Genomic DNA, 15,175 nt, shown 5'->3' on the forward strand with positions numbered 1-15,175 from the left:
AGCCGCCGACTTCTAGGGACCTCAGCGGACCTTCCCCTCAGCAGGCCCGCAGCCTCCCTACGCTGCCCCGGGGGGACGAGCGCTGCGCAGCCCCCACGGCCGCGGGCTCGGCGTGCGCATCGCCCCGGCAACCGGGGGCGGGCCCGGCACCCGCGGCGTGTGGGCGGTGGCGGCCGCGCTGACGTCCGGGGGAAGCTGAGCAATAACAGCAGCGACGCGGGCCCGGCTGCGCCTGCGCGGGCTGCGGGGCTACTCTATTTATGTGGGGGGGCGCCAAGATGGCGGGGGCGGCGAGGAGAACGTAGGGGTAGCTCCGACCGGGCGGCGGAGCGGGGAGGAGGGAGAGGGAGGAGCCGGGGCCGGTGGGAGGGAGCGCGGAGAGCGGTGTCACCGAACGTGTGAGGCGGGGGCCGGCGGACGGCGGGCGGGGGGGGGGGGGGCGGCGGCGGAGGATGGCGGAGCCGCGCCGGGTGCCGTTCATTAGCCTGTCACCCGTGCGGCGCCGCGAGGGCGAGAGCCCGGCGCTGGAGCGGGAGCCGGCGGGCCGCGACCCGGAGCCACCTCCGGCGAGCCGTGAGGCGCCACCGCCGGAGCCGTCGCCGCACGAGCCACCCAGCGACAGCGCCGCCCGCCCGGAGCCGCCCCGCGACCCCGGCCGGCCCGAGCAGCCACCGCAACGGGAGCCCCCCCGGCCCGAGCCGCCACCGCTGCCGCCGCCGCGCCAGAGCGGGCGGCAGGAGCCGCCGCCGCCGCGGGAGGCGCTCCCGCTCCGCCAGACGGTCCGCCTGGAGGTGGTGCTGAAGGACCCCACCGAGGAGGGCTGCGTGGAGTTCAGCTACCCGGAGCTGCTGCTGTGCGGGGACTCGCGGGTACGGGACCTTCCCTTCCCTTCCTTCCCTCCCCTCCCGCCGGCACGGGCTCCGCCGCGCTTCCTCCTCCTCCTCTCGGGTGCCGGCGGCCTCGGCCTTGCCGATAGTGTTATCGGTTACCCCGTGCTGCTCAGGGGTGGTCCCGGTACGGCGGGAGGGGCGGTGTCCTGGAGGGAAGTCCGGCAGCCTCGTCGTCGCTGAGGCTGCGCCTGTGCCCGTGGGGGGAAGGGGAGGCTTCCCACTTGTCCCTGAGCTGGCCAAGAGCTCCTGGCCTTTGCTGCGGGCTGAGGCGGGGGAGCGCCACTGTCTCGTGTCCCGCTTACCCCGGCTCACCTCCCTGCCGCTCCCCTTCCCTGCTCGGGGAGCTGTGTGTTGCATCCTCCCTGCCTGGGAGCTCTTCACCGGCAGCTGGACGAAACTCTGACCACGCCGGTCTGTATTCCGGGTTGTCCCTAGGCTGTGTGCAAGTAAATAAAGAAAGCTCAGCTCTGCTGCAAGCCTTGAGAAGCAGTCAAGTGAGCATTAGCAGACTTGCAGAGGAGTTTTTGTAGTCTTGGAGGGGACAGGGATAAATTAGAGTTAATGTTGAACCGGTAACCACACCTGTATGTGTTGAGAACTTAATTCAAGAAAAAAAAACCAAAGTGCTCTTCCTTTCCCCGTTCCTCACAAGCAGAAAATGTTTGGTACTTGAACTACTTTGTTTTTAAGGACAAAGCTCCTGCAGACAACTTTAGGAAGCAAGCAGCATTAGCCAATCAACTGCTCCAACTGGGAAGGAGAGATGCATGTCCTTAAGCTGGTTACACCTGAGCTGCTCATTCTTAGTTGTTGTACTTGATTTAAATAGTTGTGGCTTCTCTTAACTCCAGTACACAATTCTAGAGAAAACTTATCTCTTACGGGAAAAGGCAGAGGGCAAGTAAGTAACTACTACTAAGAAGGTTGTGGTAGATTTGGTGATAAAAGCAAGTATCAAATACCAGTATTGATACTGCTGTGGGATTTTTACATCCAGCACAAACTCGAATATGGTTGAAGCTTTTTGTAGGAACCAAAGTGCTTCTAGGCAATGACGATGCTGTAACTATACTTAGTGGACTGCTCACTTTTTCTCCAGTAGGAGGGATGTACACACTGGATTGTGTTCAAATGTGGAAGACAGAAAAATCAGTAACTGATTTTAATCCCTCTGAGATCTTGTTATGCAAGTTAAAAGGTTCCTTCTGTTCATCCTGTCCTGCAGTTTTGTTGTGGGCAAACAGTGCCAGTTATGACTCCTCAGAATTAGTGCAACATAATCATGGTGCTCTCTGAAGTGAAATCTTTCTGAGCAGTTCTATGAAGGTGAAGATTGTGTTAGTGTTTAGAAGTGATTCAGTACTTGGAGGCTGACTTTTCCCTTTGGCAGTTCCTAGTTCCATATCTGCCTTTTATTCTGTAGGTTGCCAGTATCTTAATCACATAATCAGGGAGAAATGGCTCTTTCTGATGTAGTTCTGATGCAAATTCCATGTTTCCTGCGGGTGGGAGAGCATTGATTTTGGGGATTTTGGTACAATTGGGATCAGAGACTGCTTCTAAGGTAGAGAGAGTGATAGAAATGCTTTATAAGAAACTTTGTATATTTTTCAGCTCTGTAGAGTCCAAATGAAAATGAATGAATCATAATGGCCCTTCTGTTACTGGGCTGTGGAATAATCAGCTGATTTACTATGTAAAACAGTGTCATAAATTATGATCCTTTTAAAGTGATTCTGGACTTTTAATTCATGTTTAAAACCTGAGGTATACTTGGCTGTCAGTTTCAATTCTTGCTTGCTATATGGTAGAACTTGGAAAAGCTACTCTAATATTAGGGAAGGTTTAAAATTTTGAGATTTGCTTTTTCAAAGTAGGTAGTAATGAATTGGCAGTTAATGTTGTAGTTTTAAGTGGGGTTTTAGATTTCAAAATTTGTTGTTTTAGTAATGTTTCAATTTAAAACTAACAGTTCAGATACTTCATTTTTATTATGCAAACTTTTTGTAGGGTGAAGATTGATTTGGTTTTCTGGAAGCTGTTGTTGATTCCTCCGTTATAAGAAGTTGCTCAACTTTTTTATAACATTTCCCATTAAAGTTTAACATTACAAAATCAGGAGCTTGTCTTTCTATCTTGTAGTATTCTCGCAACTGTAGCAACCAAAGGAAGGCAGGTCTGGGAAGGCAAGGACTGGTGCACAGGAATAACTTTAAATGTGGCTTTAATAGGCCATGATAATAATAGTTATATAATAACGAAATGATAGAGAATCCCAAAACTGATTTGGCAGTGCAGCTTCTTTCTTTTTTTTATTCCAAATTTGGGTTCCTGTGCTGAATCAGAAGCTAGTAGAAATGTTTATTTTAAAAACTTGTGCTGTTCTTGTCCTTTTCTGCCTTGATAAAGAGAACGTTCTTTAATAGGGTTGTTTGTAGAGTTCATCTTTTGGGAGGAATTATGTAAGGTTTTGGATGTGAGTAATAAGTTAGTGTGGTTGAAGGGTTTATTTGCCTCTTAAATGCTGGTGGAAGTGAAAGTGTGCTCCCATTTCTTTTTGGGGCAATTGAGGCTTGGTGCATAAAGCCCAAGTCAAAGTGGATGAGCCAGAAGCTCAAGTTGGCTTCTGTTGAACAGGCTCTAAAGGTGCTGAGGTAGTAATGTCTTAGTCTGAGAGTCATCCACCCCTTAGAAATAGTCAAAACTAAAATTTGCTTGAATTTGAGTTTTCAGTAGTGCTTAACTAATCAAATGGATAGTCAGCTACAGCTTTGAGTGTTTGATGGAGAGAGGCAAGTTAACACTTAGTACTTAAGTTTTGCTTGATCTTTAGGCTCAGCCTTTTCTCACTTCACAGTTAGAAAAAAGCCACATATGCCTAGCAGAAGATGAGGAATAGCTCTTCCCAGCTAAAAATAGAGAAAAGGGTGTTTCATGAATTGAGCAGTATTTTATATTTAGTTGTGTCCGCAGGAAATGTGTACATGGCTTTAATTTATGTTTCAGGAGTAACTATAGCCTCTATTAATTTTTTCTCTAAATACTCAGTCTGGAAAATGTATTATAATTATGTGGTGTTTGCAGTTTTGCTTAGCTTAACTTCCTTATTACATTGGTCTTGATACTACTGAGCTAGTTTGGTCACCAGTTAGTCAATATACTGGCTTTTCATACTATGGAGGAAGGATCTTGCTTTTCTGAACTTAGTGGTTTTTGTTCTTCATAACTCTTCATTTATTCATTGGTGAGTAGTCCACATGCAGTAAAATTAGTTGCCATCCATAGAGTTCTGCAAAATGGAATTCCATTCCGCTCTATTTTAGCAACCTGGTACCTTCTTCCTTCCAGCAATTACTGCATTTATGTGAACTCCAATTTGAAGGAGGCAGCCCTGTTTTTCCTCTATCACTTATTAAAACAACCAAAAGCACTGTGTGTACCCTGTTCATTGACTTTGTCTCAGTGAAAACCTCTTTTGAAAAAAATAAAAAATTGGGGGGGGAATACTCCCTACTTATTTGTATAGCTGGAATATTAAATCTCTCTTGTGACTAACATAGTTATGATCACTGAAATTAACTCTTGCACTGTAATTTTTTTCTTTAGAGAAAAGAATTACATTAATAATGGTTATAATTTACTGAGCTTTTTAGTTTTCTGTCTGCTTCCCTCCTGGTTAGCACACTAGGTGCATCTTGTCTGTTGTATCTAGAAGGATCATAACACCTGTTAGAGGCACCGGTGGAAGGAGAGGTAAAAAGAAGTTGTGATTAGAGAGCGTTCTTTCTAACCTCAAATGGCCATAATTCTCTCTTATGCTTACACTTTTAGTTGAGGTTGTAGTGGAATGCTTGGGAAAATACAAATCTGAGTATTTCTCTTAACTCTTCTGGTTTTATTCTCATCAGAAGAAAAGTAGCTAGATGATAATTCAATGATCAAAGTACTTTTTAGAGATTAAGCATAAATTCTGACTACTTAGTCATCAGAGTATTGCTTTTTGACATTTAATAGGCTTTGAGATGCACTCTGTTTCTTATGGAATAAATGTGTAACGTTTGCATTTTTCAGAAGAAATCAGTTCATTTAGAGGATCCATTTAATGATGAGCAACGTGAGCGACATGAAGTAGAAATGCTTGCCAAGAAGTTCGAGGCAAAATATGTGAGTTACTGCACTTTGCTAAAATATACAAATATTTAAGAGTGATAACAGACAATGCTGGGGTTTTTTTCCTGAATAAGGTTGCTAATGTAGTGTCATATGATTTCTGTACATTTCAGAGATGACTGTCTCACTGTATTTCATTTAAGTACCTTGAAGCTGCCACAAGCTTATCACACAAGTCTGCTAAATAGATTTGTCTATAGATGTTATAGCTTGTGAAGCTATTCTTGGAAAAGCTTCCTATATAAATACAACTTGGTCATAGGAGCGGGTCAGTATTTATGCTCTATGCTGTGCTGGAGGAAAGAATTTTCATGTAATGCTGTTGTGCACTATTGAACAGCTCTTCTCTTTGGGCTAAATACTGATGAGTCTTGATGAATTCCTGACTAGTTTGGAATGTTTCCATAGGAAGTTATTTGTTAAATAGTAAGTCATTGCTCGATGAATGTCTTGTAGCTGCCAGCTGCTTAAAGGTATCTACTGGCTCCTGAAAATGTAGTGTGAGTGACTTGAACAACACTGGCTAGTAACATTAAGAGGCTTTCACTAGAAAATGAAGGTAGAAATCAGAAAATGTTGACAAAAACCACACCCAAACAGGTCTTTAAGAATTCGTATGGGTAGGGTTGGGTGATTAAGTCTGAGCTGGCAATCAGAGCTCATCATCATGCTGGGGCATGTTGATATTCTGGATTACTAATAGAATGCCTCAAGAATAAAGAAGGGAAACAAGAGCAGTCATTTGTATCTTTTGCTGTTAGTGTACATATTAAAATCTTTTATGTCTGATTTATTTGGATTTTTTTTCTGGCAAAGGCAGATTTTTCTAAGTGCCCAGTCTATACATTCTGCAGAAGTAATTACTATTTCAAGGCATGTTAGCTGTGATACATAACAAAATTAACCCTTAAACTGAAAAGAATCATTCTCCAATATGAATTGAGAAGGCTGTTCCAAAATGCTGTTTGCCTTTAATTTCAACGATAAATAATTTTTTGACTGTGAGAGAAAACTGTTTCTACCGTACTTTTTTAGAAAACTCATTTCCACTGTACAATTTAAGGATTTTATGTCTGAAGTTGCTTAACTACAGTAGGTGAAAGTCAATGTTAGCACGTAAAGCAATATATGTAGGAGGGAGTGGTAGTGGAATTAATCTAATTGTACATATATGTTTGTGTACATCAAAGCTGAGCATGTACGTTTATGGACAAAATATATTATTAGACTTAAGAAAACCTAAGAGTTACGATTTTCAACAGTTTAAATTCATGGTGAACTTGCATCTTCATTACTACTTGCACTTCTGATTCCTTCTCTTTCATTCTCTGACTTGCCTTTTGTCCCTTCCATCCCCATGAATGGGAATGCCTTCTATATAAAGAGCCACATACTAGGTTAGAGTCACTAAGCATGAAGAGTGATGAGGGATTTAGATTCCTTGTGTTAGATACTCCCTGTCCCTTCTCTTCCAATATAAGAGCCATCAGCCTCTACTTGCCATCCATGCTCAGAGAAATTGCATCTTTGTACACTGACTCAGTACACTTGTTCATGTTCTGACAGCATCCAGCCATCTTCTGCCTCTTGTGGTGAGACATTCACTCCTTAGCTTTAACTGGAGTAGGGATCCCATGTAGTAGATACTCATTCTCAAGTGAGCTAGTGGCTGCAGCATAATCTGTTTAGCTGGAGTTACATCATAACACTCCTTAACAGTGCTTTAGTGTCAAAGTAATCACTGGTTGTATGAGGAAAAAAATAGAGAGGTTTTTTTCAGGTTTGCAGGAAGTACTATATCCTCCTTTAACTAATTAGGTATTACTTACCTAAGATACCTGTTTTAAAATGGAGTCAAACAATGTTTTTAATCATAACGTGTGGCAGTACTTCTGGAAAACGCACAAAGAACAGTCTGCCCTGAAGACTTTTTACTTCTTTTCAGATAAATTCCTGTACTCATAACCAAATTACTACACTATTTGATATATTTGATGTATTTGATAAATTTGATATTTTGCTAAGAAAAGCCTATGAATCAGTGCATTTTTGTAAAACACAATGCATAATGTACCATTTGTTTACTTGATTATTCTGAACTTTCCTGTAATTGCTGCACATACTGAACACCAGCATAAAAAATCTGCTCTGAAGGGTTCCCATTTTCATTGCTTTGATTGCTGTTATTCTCTAGATAAAATCACTGTTGTGAGCACATGATACTGAACCTTGGACAATATTGTACATACGTAAGAGTTTATCTTGGATCAAAATGAAGGTTCATCTAAGGGATGGTAGCATAGTCTCTGCCACTAGTGGAATCTCATACTTGAAAGTATACTAGAGCAAGTGTGCATTGACATTACTTCACTGTGCCTGTCTGGCAGTCTGTGTTGTGTCTTCATTTCTCTCAAGGCCAAAGGTTACATGTTCAATCTTTTATCGCTTTCTGCCAGAAATCTACCAGATCGTTACTGGATTTCTGTGTTCCACAGCACCGGAGTACCATGATGACTGTCATACAAACCCACACTTTGTGTTTAAACCTGATGAGTTCACCTAGTGCTCCACCGTTTCTGTATTGTAAGAAAAAGAGAAATACTTCCAGTTCTTCTGCACATTGCGTGTGATTTTCATGTTATCATCTAAATCCAGCCCTTCTGTTCTCCAGCTGTAGTGTCTTAACATTATTGTATGGAAGTGGTATTTTTTTACATTTAAACATCCTTGTTAGCTTACTGTTCCCTTTTTTGTTCTAATTTCTTTTTTTAAATTAAAGGATATTAGTGGTATGATGCCCTGATTTGTCAGTGTTATAATGATGACTTCTGGTTTGATTCTCTGTTCCTTTTTTTTTAAAGTAAGTTCCAACTCATACTTTTTGGACCATTCTTGATTAAGCAAATGTCAGAACTGTGTGTATTTTTTTTTTGCTTAGGTTGTATTTACTTTGTGTGGATTACCTTGCTTTATTGATACTGAATTCAGCTGCCTATTCATCATACTAAATTCAGAGCAACTGTGAGGTCTTTCAGTGATTCTTCAGTTGTCTTTTTCCTTTACTCTCCTCAGTAAATTGTCATCTTACACCCTTTCCCTTCCCCAGCTCTTTACCTGCTCTATTACTTCTAAAGGTGAATGAATGCATACACCAGTCATTTTACTGATCACTTTCTTTGCCAAAATGAGATACCTATTCTTACCCTTTCTTTCCTAGTTGTAGATCAGACATCAATTTAAGTGGACCTTCCTTATCTCATGGCAGTTTCTTGTCTCTAAGGATCTTTGGACCTTTTTTAAAGTAGTTGAAATAGTTTTTTCTACCAACATTCCTTCCTGCTTTGTATATTCTTGTGCCTGCTGGTTCTGTTGTTTATAGCTTTCATTAACTTACCCAGTATAAAGACCTGGTTTACTGGTTTATAGATTCTGCTGTGGCCCTTCAAAGATTCTTCAGGTATTGGCATTGTATTTGCCACCCAGCTTCTAGTCCTGTTGAGCAAAGGTTGTTTAAACCCAAGGTTACATGATGCAGTTAATATCTTGAAGTCATCTTTGGATTTTTAAATACTTGCATGAGTGGTATTTGCAGCTTGAGGAACTAGACACCTTAATTTGCTCTAGTACTGTGACTACTTATGTTCTGGGACAAAAAGGGTGGAGGAAAGCTGCAGTGGTATAAGTTCCCTGAAGTGCTGCATAGCGGATACTGACACAGATAATCCCTTCATTCTTCTGCCATAGTTTTGCATCCTTAACATCTTGATCATATGAACTCTCAACACAGTTCCTTAAACACAACTGGTTAGAGCCAGGCCTGAAGGAAAATCTCTTAATTATACCCACAGTGGTTCAGATATTTTCGTGTGTCTGAATAAGGTACTATTTTAAGACTACTTTTGTTCATTCAGCTATTATAAGGCTTTTTTGTTGTTGCTACTACTTTTGTTTCATATCTGGTTTTCTGACTATCAGGCAGTTAGAATATATTGGAAACGTAAAATTTTTTTTTATTGCCCTTGTGTTATACTGAAATCATAGAATCAAAGGATAACCATTGCTGCAAAAATATTTTAGACTAGTAAACAACAATGTACATTAGTGACATCAGTACAGGTGAAATATGGTTTATGAAGTACTCTTAGCCTGCTGGCACCTAAGTCAGAATCATGAATTATATAAGCTTTTGCACTGGAGTTTAATCAGAATTTTAAAGTGCTGCCTTTTTCTCACTTTTTTTCTTCTCTCATCCATCTCATGCAAACTTTTTTTTTTTTAAAGTACTGCATGTTTTGGAAATGTGCAGTCATTCAGATGTTTTTCCAGATGAGTGACTGTAGGAGATGATAGGACTGATAGGAATACTTAGCTTGGAGTGTAGCTTGGAAATATGAATTAAAAACAGAACTCACTTTTGAGGTTTTTATCCTAGGACTATTGCATTTGTTTATTTAAGTATATGTGAGAGATTCTTGTTTGCTTGCAAGAGCAGGTGCTTTACTTTGTTACAAACTTGCATTCTCTCAAAATGTTGATAAAATGGAGGTGCTCAGATGCTTACATCTCTCATAAAAGAGCAAGAGTGAAACCACCTTTGAACAGCATCTGCATTCTCATAATAACAAGTGCACTGTGATATTTGGATGTCACAGCTAGAAAGACTCACTTGCTCTAAGAATGCTCAGAACTGTAGGGTGCAGGCAGAGAAGTTTGCAGACAGGAGCAAGTCTTGAATTCATGGAAGTTGCCATTTTAATGAGGGTAGTGCTTTTTTGGGAATTTTATCTTTTAAGACTTTTATTGATGATTTTGACAATATATGTGAGCTAGAAAACTAGGCCTTAGATATTAAGAAGATTTTTGTGTAACTTTTAAGTTTAGATTTCCTGATTATTTGAGCTGGCTGTGAGTCTTTATGTGACTTAACAATGAAATTTCCACATGAAAAAAATACTTACAGATTAAAATCAATTTTACTGTCTCCTGGAGGTAAGTGAACCCATCCATAGTTTGTGATGCAGTTTCTGGCTTTAATAATCAAGTAACATTTTGTGTTTTAAAACTCAACTTTTTATGTGCTGTAGAGAATCAACCCATCTTGTGTAGGGAAACACTTTACTGAACGCTGGGCTATCAGTATTTTCCCTTGTAATGACCCTGTAACATAACATAACCCTGAAAACCTAAACACTTTCTAAATTATCCCAGCCCTTCTATCATTATGCTTTAAAACCATAGGACAGAGAAACATCTCTAAATAGGAAATGCAAGAAAGATCTTGGTCTTGCAGGAAAAGGTAGCTAGTGACTGCCTTTCAGGGATGATTCTGGTGAGGCATGTTTGCCAGAATGCATCCACATGTGGAAGTTTTCATTAGTCATCTAGACCATCTTCAAGGAAGCATTCAAGAAAGCAAAACTGCTAATTCCTTGAATGGCTATTCCTCCAATGCCTTATGCTTTGTAGGCTTTAGTATATTGCTTCCATGTTTTCTAAGTGATGTAACAGTTGGTTTGTTTTCAGGGTGGAAAGCCACATAAACATCGGAAAGATCGCCTGCAGGATTTAATCGATATAGGTTATGGCTACGATGAAACGGACCCTTTCATTGATAATTCTGAAGCGGTAAGTAAGCCTCATCAAAGCAGCAAGAAATCATGAGACAGTGCTCTATCTTTTCAACAGAGAAGAAAGGTAAGGGAAAATACTTTGTACCTGTCTATAACTGATGTAAATACAAAGGGCATACTACTTTGGGAGACCAATGAATTATTGTATATGTAGTCTTATTCAAGATATTATGCACTGAAAAATTAAGGAAGCCATTCCAAGATCAAATAATTTTCCAGCTTTAGAAATTAAAATATTTTTGTGTGCTTCATTTACTGTTGACTGAAATTACACTGGCTCTGTTTAGTTTCTTGTACTAGCTCTCTGGATTATTAGTGGGTTACTGGCATTAGATTTCCTGCATTAGATCAGGAAGCTATTTTCTTCTTAAGAACCAGTAAGAATAGGATGGTTACTCTAAACATTAAGTGAATGTCTGAAAAATTTGAGACAAAACAGGTTAAACAGCAGGATATTACTGCTTACTTTGCCTGAGTATTTTTCAGAAATGAAAGTACATCTTGAGGTAAAAAAAAAAACATACTAGTTTGGTGCAGGCTGTATCAAGGATATCGAAAGGTTTATAAGAGGGCATTTGGAGATATCTTAGAGGTGATGTATGAAATTATGAAAATGAGGAAAAAGCTTAGAAAAAAGAGTGGATGATCTAAAAGCTCAGAAACCTCCTATAATTCTTCTTTATTAAGTGTCAGAAAGAAGTAGGTGTACAGTTAGTCAAGTAAGAAAAAAAACCCCACAAATAATAGCTGTCACTTGCCAGCCTTCAGTTTCTTCCAGTGCTGAGTGACACTGGACAAAGCAGCGATGATCTGCTGTGAGGAGGAGGGAGCTAGAATTCTGAGTGGGAGAGAAAAGATTGTGAAAAGGAGTTGTGAGAAAAGAGTAAGAAAAGCACATAAGTGCATTGCTTAGCATATGTTATGTTAAGCCTGCATTTAAGTTCTAAAACTTTACAGCAAAGAGCTGTAAACTGAGCTGTGAGGTTTCTAGCACGTAGATGTTGCAATGAGTGATCCTGTGACCTGTGTGAGGTGCACAGAAAGTGTCTTCAGAGCTGATACCTTTTTGAGAAAAAGTTCACCAGTTAACCACAGGGCATAGCAGGCTGAGCTCATCTATGTGCATTGGTAGTTTTTGAAGTAGGTCTGAAGCTGTGTGAAGGGAGAGTTTGTTGTAAGGTGCTTATTGTAACTTATATTAGTTTGTCGTTTTTCTTGGTCTAGATGAAAATTTTACTTGAACCTGCCAATATTAAACTGTCCTATCATTATCCCACAAGCTTTGGTTGTGCTGCTGGAACAGTATTGGGGTCTAGGCCTTCATATGCCTTTTCCAAAAGTCGGATTCTGGTCTCCAGTTTGGTAGGAACAGATGTGCTTCTTTTCTGCTGAGAAACCACTTGAGCCTATAGCTTTATCTGATTTCTTACTGTTGCTTAAGTTCATCATCTTAGCTTTTGAAACTTTATGATATTCAACCCAAGTTCTGGCTTGGTTTTCCTGGATTTACTGTGACCTGTCACAGATCTGATGGGAGATTTGGAACACTTGCAGTACTCATAGCACAGGTCTCTGTCAAGGTACAAGTCTGGTGTATTAATACTTAGCATATTGTGCCTCCTTCCAGCACTGGTGGTGCTACCAGCAACAGATCTGGTAGATTTGCAGGAGCATTTACTTCTATCTCTTGCCAGAGTCCTTGCAAAATGTACAAAAGGCAGTTGTTAGAGGACCAGATGGTTGCATCATGTGCTAGCTGTGGAAGCTATTGGAGAGAATGGTGTATTCTCTAAAGATTGCTCTCCTCAACAAATCATTATGCCGAATACGGACTAGTGAGAGATCATCTCTGTTTTGCTTTTATCCCCATTTTTATACAGAAAACAAGAAAAAAAATAGTGTGCCAGCTGCAGTCCAAGTTGCTGTTGCAAAGCTTAAGAGTCCTGTAATGTAGGAGTTAAAGTCCAGCAAAACCTCTAATTCCATCATTCCATCTTGAACGCAAGAGAAATGTTCAGAAAGAAAATCTACATGTCTGGCTTGCTCATCTTCTGTGTGGGCAGCTGTGAAATTGCTGTGTACCCTGAGATGTGTCAGAGCCAAGCCCCGGCTGGACTTCTTTTTAGAAGACACACTTTCTTACACATAAAAAGCTATAATATCCTGGGCACAAATACTTGAAAAGTGAATGAGTGCCTCTTTAGTTGTTCTAGGATTAGCTTGTGTCTATCCCCAAAAAAAAAAAAATTAAATCTTCCTCAGAATTTTAGTCCTTTTTCTTGTCACAGTTTTGAAAGAATCACTGAGCTCTTTGGCACTGAAACAGATTTATTCCATAGCTTTAGAGATATTTTCCTTCTAAAAACAGATTTTGAGGTAAACGCATTTGCAGGCAAGCAGGAAATCTATATGAGTAGCTGTTCTTGAGTTGAGCATTTTGACTGTAGTCAGTGGATTGTGATAATTCCAGTAAAAAAAGTAAATCAAGACCATCTTACTATTGTTTCTAACTGCTCTGTAGGGGTTAGTCTGATAGCAAGTCCTAATCTTTGTTTATCTTAATGGACCTACACAAAGTGTCCATAACATGCAAAGAAAGCTGTCCCTCCTCAGTGTTTCCACTGCTTTGATGTAGAAAATAGGTTTTGCTGTAGTGTAAGCTGCCCAGAACTACATTCTTTGTGGAATGGAATGCCTCTAGAATTTTTCACCCATTCTATTTTTCCTGCACGCACGTGCGTGTCCAGCCAGATGAGGCTGATTACTTACTTGCTCTTGTGATGACCTCTGATTATTTGCTTGGTTGAATACCTTCCTTGTAATGTAAGCTTTATATAGCCAGAGACTGCAAGGGAACACACTGCTCTCTGAGCTTTCTTCTATGCAGTATAGAAGAGGGGAATTTAAAGTAATATATGGTGTTAATGAAAACTTACGCTGTTTTCTCTTACTCGGAGGTAACAAGGCTTGGATATCCAAACCAAATACTTCCCCTGTTCCAAGTAGATGACTGTAGAAAAAGAACCATCGACCTAGAAATCTGTAAGCTGTGTCTTTTGAAGCAGTGATACCAGGTAGCCACACTGGCAGGAATTGAAGCAAAATGTGAATGCCAAGAGCAGTGGGAAGCAGGCAGCTCAGTTCTTCAGACACCCAGGCCCCTGTGTAAATATTTGACCTAGTCTGTTATATTCGTGGTTCCATAGTAGCCTTGTAAACACTGATGTAAAGAGTCCTGTGCTGCTCACTAGAGAAAACCAGCCTGTCAATGGTTTCTCATATGTGGAAAGTTTCTCTAAAACAGGTACTTCAGCTTAAAGGAAGAACTTGCTTTTCTTTAGCTGCATCTTGCCTCAAGACCTCAGATCATCTTAGAAGACAACCTTTCAAAGATTTTGTGTTGGTTTTAGTAACTCTGGACACAGTGTTAAAAGCATTGCTCTTTTTCTATCTGGGTTCTCTAGAATACTTTCCATAATTTAAGGGCCTGGTCTCTGCAAAAATTCTGTGTCATGATACACAGTTTTCACACACTTCCAGGACAAATTTGTCTTCATCTTGTAATCCTCAGACTTTGAAAGGTATGAAATTTAATATCCTCTTCTCTCCTACCCTGGCTGCCTCTAAAACATGAAGCTGATGGGATACCAGTAAGGTTATCTTGCACAAGACTCTTAAATATTGGAGAAACTTTTCTCCGGTGAGAATAGTATCTCTTCAGGGAATAGCAGCTGAGTGTGTTAATGGAAATTTTTACCATTTTTGTGAGGTTCTGGGACAGATGTAGTTTCAGGCCAACTTGGTATTATTCTCTCCTTCTTACTAGTCTTTTAGAGTTTGTTCTATGCATAGCTATGGAAAGGAGTGTTCTTTCTTTGAAAAATCACTGTCTCTTAAAAAACCTAACAAAACAACCAAGCTATCAACCTGCAAATGTTAGAGGCATATACAGAAAAACACTCCATAGGATCCATTATTAAACATACTTTCATGGTGTATTGAGAGAAACTGAACACTGGCATTTTTCATCTGGAAAAGGCTGCCTTTGTAGAACTCAGTCACAAACCTCATCCACATTGAATATGTGAGGGTGGATTAAAGCTTCTGTTTTTAAGAGGTTCACTTGCCAACTGTTTCATTGGCTTTGGATTTGTGTGTTTATATTAGTACTGTCTTCCTTGTTCACTGTCACTTTGCCCAGGCTTGGAAGTTGTGTGCTTGGGGAATAGTGCTGACTTAGCTGAGTGCACTATGTCGCCTTTAATAACAAGTCTTGCATGCTTCCCGTGCGTCTTCAGGGGACATCTGCCGGCTGGCCCCTGATGTGTCCTGTGTATTTGAGTGAGTACAAGGGCAAGTTTCAGTTTGGAGATTTCATTGCTTTTTATTCTCCTCACCCCAAGATACATCAAGGTATAAAGTGGAGTATCAAACAAATAGATATTGATGCAGATGCAAGAACCAATATGGCTAGAGGAACAAAGG

General features: G+C 40.7%; 1 protein-coding gene across 6 annotated transcripts in view; it reads left to right on the plus strand.

The window, feature by feature from the left end:
• The first annotated feature begins 446 nt into the window (after positions 1 to 446).
• UBN2 (ubinuclein 2) overlaps positions 447 to 15,175 on the plus strand; it is a 52,332-nt gene continuing 37,603 nt past the window's right edge. For all 6 annotated transcript variants that reach the window (XR_011147796.1, XR_011147806.1, XR_011147803.1 and 3 more), the window contains exons 1-3: positions 447 to 869; positions 4,962 to 5,054; positions 10,584 to 10,685. Coding sequence is in view for 1 of the 6 variants with exons in the window: in XM_069002137.1 (XP_068858238.1) it covers positions 453 to 869; positions 4,962 to 5,054; positions 10,584 to 10,685 (612 nt within the window). In the remaining 5 variants the exon portion in view is untranslated. The remainder of the gene's footprint in view (positions 870 to 4,961; positions 5,055 to 10,583; positions 10,686 to 15,175) is intronic.

Source organism: Aphelocoma coerulescens, chromosome 1A, assembly GCF_041296385.1.
Source record: "Aphelocoma coerulescens isolate FSJ_1873_10779 chromosome 1A, UR_Acoe_1.0, whole genome shotgun sequence".
Classification (NCBI taxonomy): domain Eukaryota; kingdom Metazoa; phylum Chordata; class Aves; order Passeriformes; family Corvidae; genus Aphelocoma; species Aphelocoma coerulescens.